This window comes from Struthio camelus, chromosome 14, assembly GCF_040807025.1.
Source record: "Struthio camelus isolate bStrCam1 chromosome 14, bStrCam1.hap1, whole genome shotgun sequence".
NCBI lineage: Eukaryota > Metazoa > Chordata > Aves > Struthioniformes > Struthionidae > Struthio > Struthio camelus.
Window position 1 is genome coordinate 11,518,203 of NC_090955.1, and position 15,193 is coordinate 11,533,395.

Here is a 15,193-nt window from a genome sequence, read left to right on the forward strand (position 1 = left end):
GATTCTCCCCCTTGGGACTGTTGCAGGCCTGTGACTTTACCCTTCACAGGTAGATTCTAACACGTCTTTTAGACATCCATGCGGAAAGGCAGGAGCATGTTGCACTAACTCCTTGGGCAGAAAGCAGCAGTGAGGTGGAGGAGGGGAAAGGACCAGCAGAAATTCTGCCTTCAGCAAATTTATTAATTTTCACTGATTTACTTATCAGGGAAAAGATTGAGCCTGATGCCTTGGTTGTAATGCATGAGGCCTTTAAAAAAGTGTATAGCCCGATTGTGCTACTGGTTTTCTGGAGCCTTGTTTTCCTGCGGAGGACGGGGAGTTTGAAAAAGATTGCTCACATTGACTGTGCCTATTGTATGCCCATGCTGTCCCTTACAGCAGCTTATACTCAGCCTGAGTTCATGCTGCCTGCAAACCCTGCCTGCCCCGAGTCGGCTTTCCTGTGAAGGGCCTCAAAGCACTTTCAAGGAAGACGCTTGGGTCCTCCTCAATACTGGATAATGTCAATGGCCAAGCAGGGAAAACAAGAGGCCTCATAGAGCACTGGACTCATCCGTCCGTTATTATTTACTATGATACTATTTTCCTCACTGTGTACATATATTTAGGCCTTTTTAGGAAAGGCAAACCCAACCAAATACTTTGGAAAGAGTTCTTTGATCATAACAGGTTGACACATCTTCCACACTCAAAATTTAAGTCACGGCCTCACATCGTTGTTAATGTTAGCTCTCAGCTTCTTCTGAAATGTTCCTGAGAGCGTCTACTAAGTAGGCCTTCCTAACAAGCTCCTTACAGAATTCACCATGCCCTTAGGTCCTAGAGTTGTTACCTCTAAAATGGTAGAAACTGGCTATCTTTGCAAACGCTTATTTTGCATGGATATTTCCAAAGCACGTCTGCTGTTGCTCCAGAGCCCTCAGGACACATTTGTGTGTGCACAGTAGGCTCCACAGGATGAGACCGCATCCAAATGACTGCACACACCAAACTCAGCTGCCTATTGATTGCTTTGGCAGAATTTTGACAGTCTCATGTCAAAGCTACAACGTAGAAAGAACCTGAGGGTTGCGGTTACCTCACTGGTAAGCTGCATGATAGTGTTAAAAACAACCAGGCTGGCTAGAGCCTTCCCAGTCAAAAGCACTTTTGCTTCTCTAGAATTCATGTTCCCAAGACTTGCACTGAACTCAAATACTATTGACAACTATAAACATTTTTTTATCCGTAAGGAAAGTTACTAATTCTGTTTTCTCATTAGATTCCACCTTAAATTCTGCAAGGACAGTATATTCCTGGTGTGCTAGTTACACGATAACAGACAAGGAGGACAGTAAGCCGGGTCTTCCATGCTCATCCCTCAGCTCCCCTCATTAACATGCTTGCTCAGCTCGCTGCTACACTGGTAGCAGATTTTTTTCTTCTTTTCTTTTAACAAGAGAGGATTTGTGAATTAAACGCACACTTATAAGCAGGCCTAGCAAGGTCATACCACAGGACTCTGAACTACAGTTGCTTTCGAAAGGGACAAACTCGCAGCTGATCAGTCTGACCCGCCACTGCGCCCAGCTACAAACACACTTTTACAGAACACCGTCATTTTGAGGCCATTTCAGGAGACAAAAGAGCTGTGTGACTTCAAGACTAGGATGATGCTTTCAAGTAGGTACCTCAGCACGTGATCAAGTGTCTGTTCTGAAGGATTTACCCCAAGGGCACCCTGAGGTGGGGGTTTCTTTTATAGACCACGAGAAAATAAATGCATTGGTCTTCCAGAGGAACCTCGTGCAAAGCAATATGCAACGCTGCCCAGCCAGGACATTTTGGAGCATCGCTCAAGTACGGCATTCAGATACCATCATTCATATGATGCTGGTAGTGCTGCAGATGTGCAGCCTAATAATATTTGCAGTAATCTCTGACCTACAGTGTGGTATGTCTTTACCTAGAGTTTGCATCAACAAGGCTTTACCTGCCTCTCTGGGTTAATCTATTTTTACGTCTTCGTAAATCAAATAGCACAGCTTGTTGCTACAATTATATTGAAATAAAACCTCGTTTTTTTCTCGCAGCCGCTTTGCTTGCCCTCCACCTCTGTTTCTCAGCAGATGCCATGTAAGACTTTTAAAGCCCCACAACTCACTCAGAGAAGAATGTAACTATCCTGAGGCTATGAGAAAGTAACTCTGCAATATAAGTTATGAATCTCCAAATTCAGCATCCTTTTTTTCCTTCCTATGCAGAACTAGACAGGGATGAAGGCTGCTGAATTAACCTGGAAGTTTATACCTTATGTGACTTGTAATCTGAACTGTTCCTGCTTCTCAGGTACTTCCTAATGATTTATCCTCTCTGGCCAGATCCTTACCTAGTATTTTCCCAACTGATTAACCGTTCTAGTGAGGCTGGTTAGCTGTAAATCAGTGAAAACTTATCTGTTGCTCTATAAGCATTTAAAAAGTGTAACTTTCTATATATGAATTTTTTCTTCGATTTTTATTTCCCCAATTCTTTATATAGTCATTATACATGCTAAGAAGCCTGTTCTGGAAATGATTAATGCTGTTAATATTTTTCTAATTCAATAAAGCCTCTCATCTTTGAACTCCTTGCAATATTTTTCTGCTTTCTTCAGCTTTCCACTAATTCAAACATATGACAAATGTGGGTCTTGGTTTCAGTTTTCTATTATTTCTCTTGTCTGATCAAATAAATTAACAGACTTCCATTCCTCTCCCAGGAGTGATGCCCATATGTCGACAAAAGCAGCATAAAAATATTACCTGTTCAAACAGGAGAAAATAAAAGATAAAAGTTATCTTACATCATTCACTGTTCCATGCAAACCAGACAGAGATTTCACCTTGACGGCGCCCACCATGTTTGACGGTAAATATTGCAGGAGTTGTAGAACACCCATCAATCTGGTTTTAACTGCACTGTATTATAATGTCCCTTTACAATCTCTTCATGCGGTAGCAGTTATTTTAATCACACAGCAGTACTTTAGTCATGGGGAAAGAGTCGGCTCTCTATCTGATGCACGCTCTGCCTAGTCACATGGCCCCAGTCTGGCAGAGCAGCACGCTGCTAATGCAGTTTTCTCTGTTTGGATAGTTAAAGATGCACCTCCAGGCCAATTTGTACCTGTGTATTGTTGATAGACAGCGTGCCACGGGCAAAGAGATACTGCAGGAAATGGATTCTCATTTAACCGTGTTTAATTTTGCTCTCTGGACCTCCATCATACGTCTCTGTTTCTCTACCCACCCAAATTGCTAATGTGAAACAAAGCTACTTCCGTCACCGCTGCTCCTAAACTGATGTGTGACGACGCAATGATTGATTTGCCGCTCCAGGAAAAGTGGGTCACGTTGTACCGCAGCATGCTGAACCCAGCCGTCCGTGCTGACATCTAGGTTTTACAGATTTGTTTTCAAAAGTTCAGACCTGAAGGGACTACTGTGAATATCCATCCTGAGCACTTCTGGGCTCTGCTGGGAACACTGCACTTGTGACATCTTCCTGGCCGACTTACAGAGGTACGAAGTCACCTGTACCCCCTCAGGACCCAGAGTCAAATGATTATGTGTTTTATATCTTATCTGCGTGTTTGCTCTGAGGATGGAAAACATAGAGCTCTTCCAGTTCCAGGATATGGGGTCAGTTTCAGATTTGTAACTTCCTGGCCTAGGAAACTGTAAACTAATGTAAGAAAATATTTAAAATAATTTTAAAAAACCCAACATTATCAGGAACTTTCATGAATGATTTTGAATCATTACTGATGCAAATTGCTTTATAAAAATCTATTACATTTGTTCTTTTGTGAGATTGCAGTAGTGTTTAATAACTTTCCTCACGCAATGACACCTGTTGAGCCTCACTTTAAGATTGCCTCTTACATATCAGGGAGCTGTCATTTGAAGAGGTAAGCCTCACTGCTGGAGGAGAGCCTGCCTACGTATCCGTCGCATCAAGAAAGTCAGGATTAGGGTGCCGAAAAGGGAATATTTTGCAGGTTCAGAACAACTGAGCAACCACGTCACTGCAGAATTCAAAAGGTCGAGGCAGGTGGGGATTGGGTTTTTTGTTTTTCATGGGAACAAAAAAATCAGGGAAACCTGGCTCTTAAAATTTTATCTGTGTTTTTATGAGAGCTGAAACCAACCTCCAAGCCCCGCCTGCTGTGGGAAATGATTTAATGAACAATGAAGCATTTGGATAAGGACTTTCTTCAGGGCCTATAAATCTTTTGCTTAGTTTTAGATAAAGCCTTACATAAGGGCCGTCTCCACTCTTTGCACGCCCAAAAGCGTGCTGCCCTCGAGGGCAGAACATCTCATCAGGCCCTTTAATCCTTACACTGGTAAAATCCTATCATGATAGACAGAGTTTTGCTTGGTAAAGACTGCACTCTTACCTTCCAGCTGTGATTTTTGGCAGGCAAAAGCTGGGGTGCGCAGAGGAAGGTGAAGGGAAGCCTACGAAAAAGCAGTGCTTCCTAACTAGGGGCCTTCGGGCTTGCAGTGTAGTCCAGGGATTTGGCACCCTGTGCTGCGTGGGGCAAACTTGGATGGACACACAACCTCCTCCTCCTCCTCCTCCTCCAGAGGAGTCAGGGTGCAGCGGCGACACGTATTCAAGCCTGGCAGGGCTCCGCTCTAGCGATCCCTGGGAGGGGCAGGCACAATCGCTGCCACTCCAGTCACCTGGGAAAATAAAGGCGGCTTCTGAATTTCCTCCTCCTGCCCCCCATCTCCCCTCTTTCATCTGGAAACAATCCACAGATGTGGGAAGTCAGCAGGTAAACAGAGCGGAGACATCGCAGCAAACCACAGAGCCAGACCTGAGCCCGGCACGCTCTGCTAAACCCCTGCTAAAGCCTTTCCCTTCTGAAACAGGATCCCTGTAATGAAAATAATTAGCAAAGAAACAGACAAAAACTACTTCAGAATGAAATTTAAGCTTCAGCAGAGCACAGCACCGCCAGGAAACGCCAAGTAGGAGCAACCATCCCTTCATCCTGAATTCACACCATTTTCTGTTTCTGTTTCCTGTGCAAAGTTATCAATCACTCGGAAACTGCTGTGGGGCGGTGGGGGGGGGGGGAGATGCGGATCAAGATTTGGTTGCAGAGCGCCTTGGGCCAAGCTTCACCTGATGCCGCCAAAAAACCAGGCGGCTACCTCGTTTCGTGGGGGAACGCTGGAAATGCCTCGTAGGATGTACAGTAGTGGGGGGGGCGGGACGGGACGGCTGTGGTTTTGTGGGCGATCTCTGGCAATCCCCAGCACGATATGCGATATTGGGGGGGAAAATAAACCACAACACAGGATTTTGTGAGGGACCTCTAGCAACAGGCAGAACGATGCACGCTACTGGGGGAGGGGTGGGGGGGACCCGAAAGCAACCCCCCCCCCCCGCAGCACGCACGGTGCGGCGTGAGGACGCGAGTAACTTCCAACAGGCGGCAGCGAGGTAAGAGTGCAAAATGCGACGTTACAAACGGCAAAACGCTCTCGGCTCGGCCGCGCGTTCTCCCCCAAACCCACCCCCGCCGGAGGCAGCGCGCCCCCCCGCCCGGCAGCGCCGGCGAAAGGGGCGGTGCGCGGCGGGGCCCCGGTGGCAGGGCAGCGGTGCGGGTGCGCGCACGCGCGTGCACCAGCGGCTCCCCCCGCCGCCGCCGCCGCCACCATCCCAAACCCGCCGCGCGCGCGCACGCCGCTGCCGCCTCCTCCGCGGCCGCTTTAAGGGCGGCGGGGGCGCGCCGCCGGGGCGCCCGGCGCGCCGCCGCCGCCACTCCTGCTGCCGCTGCCGCCTCGCCGCGCTGCCTCTCCCGCTCCCTCGCCCCGCTTTAAAGTCTCCGCCAGGATCCGGGCTCGCCCGCCACTTCCTGTACGGCAGGATGGAGCGCGCCGGGGCCCCGGCTGACCGCCACCGCCCGCCCGCCCGCGCGCGGAGGCGGCTCTGAGCGCCCCGTCCGCGGCATGCCGCGCGCCCCGCGCCCGCCGCCCGCCTGAGCCGCGCGCCCCGCGCCCGCCGCCGCCCGCCCCCGCGCGGCGCCCCGCGCTCCCCCCCGCCCCGGCTCCGGCGTTTATTTTTCATTCTTCTTCTTCCTTTTTTTTTTTTTTTAAACGGAGGTGAGCAGAAGCCCCCCGCTGTCTCCCGCAGGGAGAGGGGGGTGTTTGGGGGGAGAAACTTATTTTCAACAAGTTTTTTTTTTTTTTTAAATTAATTATTTTAGCCCCTCTCCCCTTTCGATGTGCGGCTTTGGACATGCGGAGGCTACTGCAACCGTGTTGGTGGATCTTTTTCTTGAAAATCACCAGCTCCGTGCTCCATGATGTGGTGTGCTTCCCCGGTGAGTGCGCGCGGGCGGTGGGCGCCGGAGGAAGGGGGGGGGTCCCGGCGCTGCCGTCACGCGTGTCCGCGACCCCTGTGGGCGCGGGGCTGTGCTTGCGGCCGCGGGGGGCCCCGCTAGCTTTTTGCGCGGGGAGGGGGTGGCCGGTGCTTTTACCTCGCGCCCTAAAGCAGGGGCAGCGGTGCCGCGAGTGGGGCCGTGCGCGGTGCGGGAGCTCGGCTCCGTGCAGCCGGCGCGGTGTCACCCGGGCGCGGTGCATTGCAGCCCTCAGCGTGGGGCGGCGGGTCCCGGACCGCTGCCCCTCGGGCGCGGGGCTGCGTGGGGCCGTTGAGGGGGGGGAGTTGCCTTTGTGCCTCGGGACTGGCTCCAGCCGTCGGCTCCGCGCCCTCGCCCGTTTCTGCAAAACCCCCGCGTAAGAGGCAATTGAGGAGTGCGCGGGTCTCCTACCACTACCACCACCACGCGTGTCCGCCCGGGTGCCGCGCCGTGCCGGCGCGCTGACCTTGGTGGAGGAGGGAGGGGGACACGGGACGGGGGTACGTGTGCCGTCCGTGCACGCTCTCCTCTCCACTGCCACCCGCGGCGAGGGCGCGATGCCGGCGCGTGGGGGGCCACCCGGCGCCCCGCTCCCCACCGCCGGTCCCTCCGCGCCGCGAACCCCCCCCCCCGCGCGACGGGGCCGGCTAGGAGCTCCCCCCACCACCGCGCGACGTGACCGTGTCGTGTCCCCCCCCACGGCGCGGCCCGGGGGAAGTTGCCGGGCTCCGGGCTGCACCCCCCCCCCCAACCCGGGCCGCCGCCGCGGTGCCGCCGCCCGTCCGCCAGGGGCGCTGCCGCCCTGCCGGCGCCCCCGCGGGGCCGCGCTGCGCCGCGCCGCTCCGCGCGCCCCCGCCGCCCCTCCGCCCGCGCGCAGCCTCCGCGCCTCCTTTCGCCCGAGTTTGCCCCTCCCGCCCCCCACCACCCCGCTCAGATCGGGGGGCCCCGGCTGTGGGGGGCCGCGGGCGGGGGAAGTCGCCTGAGGCGCGGCCTGGGCGGGGGCCGCGCCGGCCGCTTCCCGGCGGCGCCGCGGGGAGGGAGGGGAGCGCAGCCCTGGGGGAGCTCCGCAGAAACTCCCCGCTCCGTCCTTAAAAATTACACCGCTTTATTTTTTTTTTTTTACTCAATTTTTTTTATCCCCCCCCCGCCCCAAACCCGGAGCGCAGAGGTAGCCCCGTCGCATCCCGCTCCTTCCAGCAACTTCTCGGCCCCTCGCGCGGTTGGCGGCCGAGCCAGCCCCCGCTGGCGGGGGGGTTAACGGCTCTGCCGCCCTTGGAGAAACGTTTCTCCTCTTTGCCTTGATTTCCTTCTGCGTTGCGGGCCGGGGAGCGAGGCCGTTCGCTCCGGCCCTGAGGCGTGCGGCGCCGTAACGACCCCTGGGAGCGGCCGGCCGGGCCGGCGCAACGTGCCGGGCGCCCCGCTGCCACGCCGGGGCCGTTGGCGACGCGGCCGGAGGGGCGGCGGGAGTTGCCCCCCGCCGTGGGTCGACTCCTGAAGCCCGGCAGGGAGCCGCCAAGCAACCGGGCGACGCTCGGGGAACGTCTCCCCGGGGGGGGGGGGGGGGGGGGGCCGTCAGCCGCCGGGCGGGATGGCTCGGAGAAGCCAGCTTATTTCCCAGGAAGGGGCTTTCGCGCCTTTAGCTTTCCCGCGGAGCGGCCGCGTTAAGACCTCGGTTGCCCTTTCGCCCTGGCCGCTGGCGAGCGGCGGCGGCCGGAGCGGAGCGGAGCGGGGAGGATCTCGGCGGGCTCCAACGGGACATCGGGGCTGACTGCGTCCAATGGCAAATCATCGGCGTTTGTGTTGGCGGGGACTCCCGGCCACGTATTAACTGTTTAATATCCGCCCCGAATGTTTTCGGCAGCTTTAGTAGCGCTTTCTAGGGAGAGGGTTAAGGCATGCTTTAACTTTGTGTGAAAACAAGTTAAAAGCACCTTTCCTCCCCCTCCACGTTTCATTTCCAGTTCTCTTTAAATGAAAGACAGAGGTCACTGTTTATTTTCTCCTCTGCGAGTCACTTTACCTTGTGGAGAAACATAAAGGCTAATTTTTCTTTGTTCCACAACAGTGAATGAACCGTGTAGGAAACAAGTCCTTGCATTATTCCTTTGTTAGCAGAATTGTAATGGATTTTCACTGCTTCAACAGGTAGTTTTGCTTTCTGTCGCTTGGGTTGCGATAAGAGGAAGGAGTCATTCTTGCCCAAAATTACATGGGTAAGGTTTTGCTCTTTCTGAAGTGTTAGTTTAGTGCATTTTGCTATGGACTTGTCACTGGTAATTGCATTGCTTAATAAATCAAACTAAGACAAGGTAAAAGAGGTTGTTTCCAGGAGGTCAGTGTGCTCATTAATCTAAATTCGCATTACCAAAATTCAGCAAGACATAAGTATTAACAGTACTGTGATATCCTTACTAAATAGTTTCTCAGGTTTTTGCCAAGAGAAGATAGCAAGTATTTTTCTTTTGCAGAAGAAATATGTACACCTTAGCGCGGTTCTTAGTTATTGCTGCAATAATCCTGTCGTCTAAGGAGTGATAATTTGTTAGCCTTTTCTTAGGATAGGTGCATAAATGGAAGTCATTTTCCTAAATCCGTATTAGCTCCGTTCTTAACAAATCAGACTGTTGCTGGCCTCGCTACTTTCTGTAAATGGATTTTGTTTTTTGTTCTAGTTTTTTATTCTTTGTTTTAGTTCTGAATTGAGAGTCAATTTTGTATTTAAGTGTTTTCTGCTTGGAGGGAGAAATATCCTGGGATATTTCCCTATGATATTCCCTATGATATTTTCCCTATGAACAAATTTAATGCTACTTTAGATATTTTAAAGGTACTGAGAAGACTGTCTTTGTTTATCCAAGATTTTACAGATGAAGGTGTGTTGTGCACATAGAGAAATACGGAACGTACAGGAGAGGGCCCTCCAAGACTTTATTTAGTCCTGTGGCTTTTATGAAGATGACACTTCTTACATTTTAATTATCCCTTGTTTTCAGTGCCTCTTTAAAATATGCCTGACATTCTGGGAAGTCACTAATGGAGTCCTTGCAGATAAAGGATGTTGAATGAGCCTTCCTAGGCTGTAAGAGCTGAGCTTGCTGGTACGCTCCTGGGGAGAAAAGTCAGGGAGAGCTTTGATATCCGCTAGCAGGTTTATAGGAGCTGATTCATGGTTAACAGAGTCAGGACATGGCTTTCAAAAGTCTTCAAGCAGTTGTGGGAGCTACCTGCATGAGCAGCCAGAATAAGAGGCTTGCTAAGGCAGGGGAGGGAGGAAGAGACTTTTGGGAGGGAAGAGCTTTTGGTACATCCAAACAGGAACGAACGCAATTAGGGGGTAACTCCAATTCCCTCAGTCATATTGGGATGTTGGAGAGGTCAGGACTCAAAATGTCTACAAACCATGCATTCGGCCTGGGGACGCTGCTTGGGGTTGGGGGAACGAGGGTTGTTTGTGCCTGTGTGTGTGAGATAGGATTTCCATTACTGCTCTCTCATCCCCTGCCACCTTTCCTTTTTCATGTCTGAAAGCACTAGGAAATGGGGACGGAAGGGCTTCGATCCTGTTCAGAAAATGGATGTCTTGGTCAGAAGGGTGAGGAAGTCGTGCGAGTCTGGCACCGAGACATTGCGTCGCTCACCCGTCCCTCCTGCGTCCGTTCTGGGGACCTCTGCTGAACCGCAGGTCCTGCTGAGCAGCACAGTCTCGTTGCCTGTTTCACCTCTGCTTGCCCGTCTGAGCCCTCTCACGATTGGGAACTATATATTTTAGCGCAGCTTAACAAATAAGAGGCCAGTATCAAGGTATTTGCTAGCCCTCTAAGTTTTTGACAGTAGGTGTGATGAGATCTTGGTCCCGTAACAGTCACTGAAAAACACCCATTGACTTCAGTAGGGTGCAGATTCCACCCTGTCTCTGGGTTTTTGCAGGGGGAGTTGTTGTTTCTGGTTATGGACTTGCACTTAGTTAAATTCATGCTGTTATCAAGTTGTGCAAGTTTAATAGTTGGGATTTGTATCCAATTACAGAAAGTAGAGATAACAGTGAGGACCCTATCTGTCGTTTGATCAGTGCTCAAGGACTAACATACTTGACGTTTTCTGAAATAAAATGTTATTGAAGTTGACTCTAATTTCAATGTTTGCGTTTCATGGTTAAATTAAAGAAATGACTTTAAACTATTAATCTCAACTATCCTTGGAAAAATGCTAGTCATTTAGTTGCTGCTTTTTAGCAGCCAAATGAGCATGTGGCATGATGCCCTCTGAAGCCTAGGGGTATGGTAATAACGCTGCGCTTTAGCTAATACATCACTTTAATCTGAGAAATTATGAAAAAATGAGACTAACTTCTGCTTGCTGAACTTACTAGGCCTCCATTTTAAGAATCAGAGTTGTTCCTGCCTGTTGACCAAATAGTAATTCTTTGTGTTTGTGTGTCATACTGTTAAAGCTTAAGTCTACACAACAGTTTTTAAGCGTTTCAGGAAGTGGAATCTGTCATAAGTAGAGACTAGTGTTCTTGATAGGTATTCTGTCACTTGGAGATGCAGATATTCTCCAAACAGGTTAATTTGTGCTTTTGACTAGCCCTTCTGAGGACTGCTTGCTTCTTTAGGTGCCTAACTATCTTTACAAATGTTCCTCTTCAGTTCTGAGGTAAACGCCTGTCAGTGTTTCTTACAAGTGAAAACTGTAGACCTGCATCTTCTTGCACCGGGTTGACAGGAATGTGACTCCATCAATTGCCAGAGTTACTCCCAGGAAGTATTGGCCCGTGTCAGCTTTGTAGAGACATGCAGGGTTTGGAAGCAAAGCAGCTAAGGAAGACGGAAATTAACGTGCACGTCCATGCTAAGCAGAGAAACCTGGGGTGTGGCCAAGCAGAGACGCCCAAATGGAGACTAACTTTTGATGAAAGCAGCTATTTTTTACATTAGCATGTCGATAAACCTTTAGAGGAAAAGGAAGAAAAATGATCCCTGGATGCTGTTAACCTTTTCTCAGTCTCTTGTGGTAGGGCAGATAGGTGAGTTATCTGTGTTGCAGGTGATGGGCATCTGCATTGCTTCACCTGCAGCAAGTCAAGCTGGCTTCTTTCTTTGGATAATGCTAACACATGGTAGAGCTCCCCAAAATAACCTACCCCCCCACCCCACCCCTCCAGTGAGGGAAAGTGTACTCTTAGATGAATCAGGGTTACGTGGGTCATGCCTTCAAATGCTTGTGGGACTGTGTACAGCCTTCTTCAGCTGTACAGCCAGGACACAATATACTCCTGCTTTATACCTTGAGCTTTTTTGCATGTTGATAGCCAAAGCAGAGGCTCTTCCCGCCCCAAAAATGAATAGATGAATGAGAGTGCAGAACACAAGCGAAACAGTGAAGGTATTGAGATGCTCTCCTGGTATTGCTTCTCTTGTTTTGTTTTTCCTTTTCTCTGTCTGTTAGCACTCTCAATGGGAAGCTGAGGGGAGCAGTGGTGGCCAAAACTCCACAACAGATTGCAGGAGAAGGGAGGACGCAGGGCAGTAAGGAAATGGGAGTTCGTGCAATCACTGTAAGATACATTTTTATTGTACTGAATGGGCTCACCTTACAGCAATTTGAATGAGTCTTGAAGGGAACTATGGTTAAGGTAAAATCAGTAAGTACATGGCCTTTTTTTTTTTTAATGTGGTTTTATTATGCGTCTTGAAGTTTGCTTGGGAGTTGAAGTACTAACGTTCTTAATTATCAAGTCATTAGAAAATGGTCCATCATTATTCAAGAACTTAAAACTTGACCGCATCATACCCCTGCCAGCAGTACTGGCACATAACATCTCAGTTGACGTGGGTGTTGCAGTTTTTCTATGCATAAATGCTGCAGTAATGCCTGAATATGTTTATCCTGTGCCAGTGCTTGCTTGGAGGGACTTTGCATTCATAGCATGGAAGCCTTTCTAAAGAAAATCTAGGTGTTTTGAGACTTGGATGCTTAGCTTAGCAAAGCTGCTTTGAAAAATCCTTTTCTCCGCTTTCAAATACGTAATGAATGAGACCTTGAGCCCTGAAGAGCTGCTCTGGTATTTAGGAGCAAACTGCTGGATGTTATTTGGTCCTGTGGCAGGTTTTTTTTCTCTTTTTTTTTTTTTTTTGAAATAAAATGTGCCTATATCCCTCACAGAGTGGGATGTTAAAGCTCTTCTGTTGGGAGGCTGTTTATCCTACTGACAGAGGAAAGCTCTCTGGTAGCTCCTCGCAGGCAGAATGGACAGTTGCTCCGTTTGCCAGAAGTTTGCTTCACTTTTCCCATCCTCAGCCTGCGTAGGGGGCTTGTAAGAGACGTTGAGAGCGCTGTATTACCTGCTGCAATTGAGGCAGTGCTTTGCCTTGTACTCCCGTAAAAACACCTGTGATTTGGATTATCGTTCTTTGCGTCCTGAAGTCTTAGACCTGGAGTTTCTGGAGTCTGTCTGTCACGCTGGTTTGAAAGCAGTGTTAGTTCTCCTAGGAGAGAGCAGAAGAGGACTTCATTGTAAGAAGCGGTGAACAGTGAACAAGCAGGATATGAAGTCAAAATCGCTTGTGTCTTATGTGCTGGGGTAAGCCATTCTGCTACTACAGAAGTAAACAGAAACCCTTTTCTCTTGACCCTTGCTGATCCTAAACAGTAAGCAAATTACTAACTTTGCGCCCATTCGATTTCTCTGAAACAAGGATGTCCATGCAGTAACCCCGGTACCAGCGAGGGTCACTGCCCTACTGTTTGTGTGACAGTTCTGCATACTTAGAAATGCTCTCTTGTCACCCTCCTCGAAATGCTCCTCGGGAGGGGAAGGAAAAAAAAAAGCTCATTTCATATCTGAGGAGAGAGTGAAGTTAGTGATACGCATCTCAAAATAAACAGGTCTTGGCTAAGACTTTCAAGAGCAAATTTAGTGATCCTGATGAATGTATGCTTATATATGCCTGCATTTAAGAGGCCTCAGCATGAGACTGTACTTCTTCCCCCCCCCCCCCCCCCCAAAAAAAAAAAAAAGTCTTGCATCTCCATTCTCTGAGGACTGGATACCTTTACTTTTTTTTTTCCCCCCCTCTATATGGGAAGCTTGAAGTTGAGGCAGCAAAGATACCTGCCTAGTAGCTTCCAAATGATCAAGCACAGATCTACATTGCTATTACAAATGAGTTTAGGAAATAAATTTTTTGGTTGGCTTTCCTTGGGATGTACGTTCCTAAGATGCTTTTGCTGGACGTTATAGCATAGATGTGCTGCAGTCAAAGTAGAAATGAGGGTCCATGAGGCATGGTTGTCTCTTAAATGTTGCTACCAGGTGGAAATGAGTGAGTGGAATGTTTCTACTTTTTGTCCTTTATGTTACTAGTAACTAATTTACTACTACTTCTTCTTACAGTCAAGTAGTTCATTTCTTTGGTATTTAAATCTCTGTTTAAAATGCAACGAAAATTTGCCTGTTGACAGCACTTGCATCATATTTTAATTGGTGAGAATTGCTAATGGAGTGTTCAGGTTCTAAAATTAGTTGTTTATTTTTCCCTTCTTCTTTGCCCGAGGGTTTTGCATCAGATTATATGATTTCTGTATAACTGTTTGTGTTCCAAAGCAACACCTTCCTGCAGTTTTAGCTATTTAAGTAAGTGTTAAGTGTATGGGCTCAGTGACAGCAGTTTCAGAAACTGTGACTTCTTAAATTGTTTCTTACTACATTGTTTATGCGTTGTAAAGTGCTTCTCTTCTGTTTACTGTGAATAAATTCATTGTTATCTTTGTAAACCTGGGGCAGGAAATGTGTAAGAATTGAATGATTTATCTGAGCATAACGGCAGGTCTTCAGCTGCTGTAAATTGTCATAGCACCACTGAGTCTACTGTGTCTGTGGCAGCTTTCATGGGGTGAAGATTTGCACCATAACCCTCATCACGAGGTTATTTTGAAAAACAATTGTGCGTTTTCTTTTCCATATTTCCACAGACTAGGTAGGTGTCAGAGGTGCACGGTTTTGATCTGTTGTTATGCTCCTTGGAAGGATTTTTCTTTTACTGTGTGATGAAATGCAGAGCAACCTCTTTGATTCTGCTCACTGGGAAGCAGAGGTACCCAGTTCTGTTAAAACGTTGGCTCCCTGGAAGGGCGCTTGTCATGTACATCAGTCATGGGAGTTGTTCTCCTGGATTGTACCTGGTTTGTTGTTCAAAGCTGTGTCTGTTTCAAAGGAAGGCGCGAGATTTCCCATCAACAGCTGTCAGGTGGTGCTTTATTTTTTTAAAAGGAATTAATCTGGTTAATACCTGTTTTAAAGCAATGTTCGACTTCTTTTTCTTGAGTAAAGTAGTTTTAGATGAAGATAGCAAAATAGATGAACATCCAAAAAAGCGATTATTGCAATTACTCACTGCAGCTGCTGTGCACAAACTGGAAATCAGTTGTTAACGTGGCTGGCTGTGACTTCTTCCCTGCTAGTTTAGAGAGCTCTCTTGTACCTGATGCTTTCTTCCCATGAAAGTACTTATAAGTGGCAACCAAGCCATTTCAGTGTCCTTCTGATTAACTCTGTGACCTGAACTCCACAAACCTCTTGCCTTCAGGTTTTATCCAGTCCTTGAATAAGTTTTGTGGCTATTTTCTTTGTCCTCCAATTTTTATGCAGCTTATTTTCAGAAAGGTAGATGCCAGAACTGAACATTTCAATATTGGTCTTGCTCGTACCATATACGCTCAGTGTTGTTGCCCTTTCTGTTTGTCCAGGGGTTTTCAGTCGCCTTTCTTTCTTTCTGCCGCAGCAAGAAA

The 15,193-nt window shown here is 48.8% G+C and overlaps 1 protein-coding gene and 1 long non-coding RNA gene across 3 annotated transcripts in view; both read left to right on the forward strand.

The window, feature by feature from the left end:
- LOC138060934 (uncharacterized) overlaps nt 1–2,608 on the forward strand; it is a 54,916-nt gene extending 52,308 nt beyond the window's left edge. The window contains exon 5 of the long non-coding RNA XR_011134440.1: nt 1,265–2,608. This is a non-coding gene — a long non-coding RNA (uncharacterized lncRNA). The remainder of the gene's footprint in view (nt 1–1,264) is intronic.
- Nucleotides 2,609–5,454: 2,846 nt separating this feature from the next.
- Nucleotides 5,455–15,193, forward strand: part of PTPRG (protein tyrosine phosphatase receptor type G) — a 411,417-nt gene continuing 401,678 nt past the window's right edge. The window contains exons 1-2 of one of the 2 annotated variants that reach the window (XM_068907053.1): nt 5,455–5,484; nt 6,251–6,367. In XM_068907053.1, the coding sequence (XP_068763154.1) occupies nt 6,283–6,367 (85 nt within the window). In that variant the 5' untranslated portion in view covers nt 5,455–5,484; nt 6,251–6,282. Of the gene's footprint in view, nt 5,485–6,066; nt 6,147–6,250; nt 6,368–15,193 lie in introns of those variants that run through there. The other variant, XM_068907052.1, reaches the window with a different exon arrangement.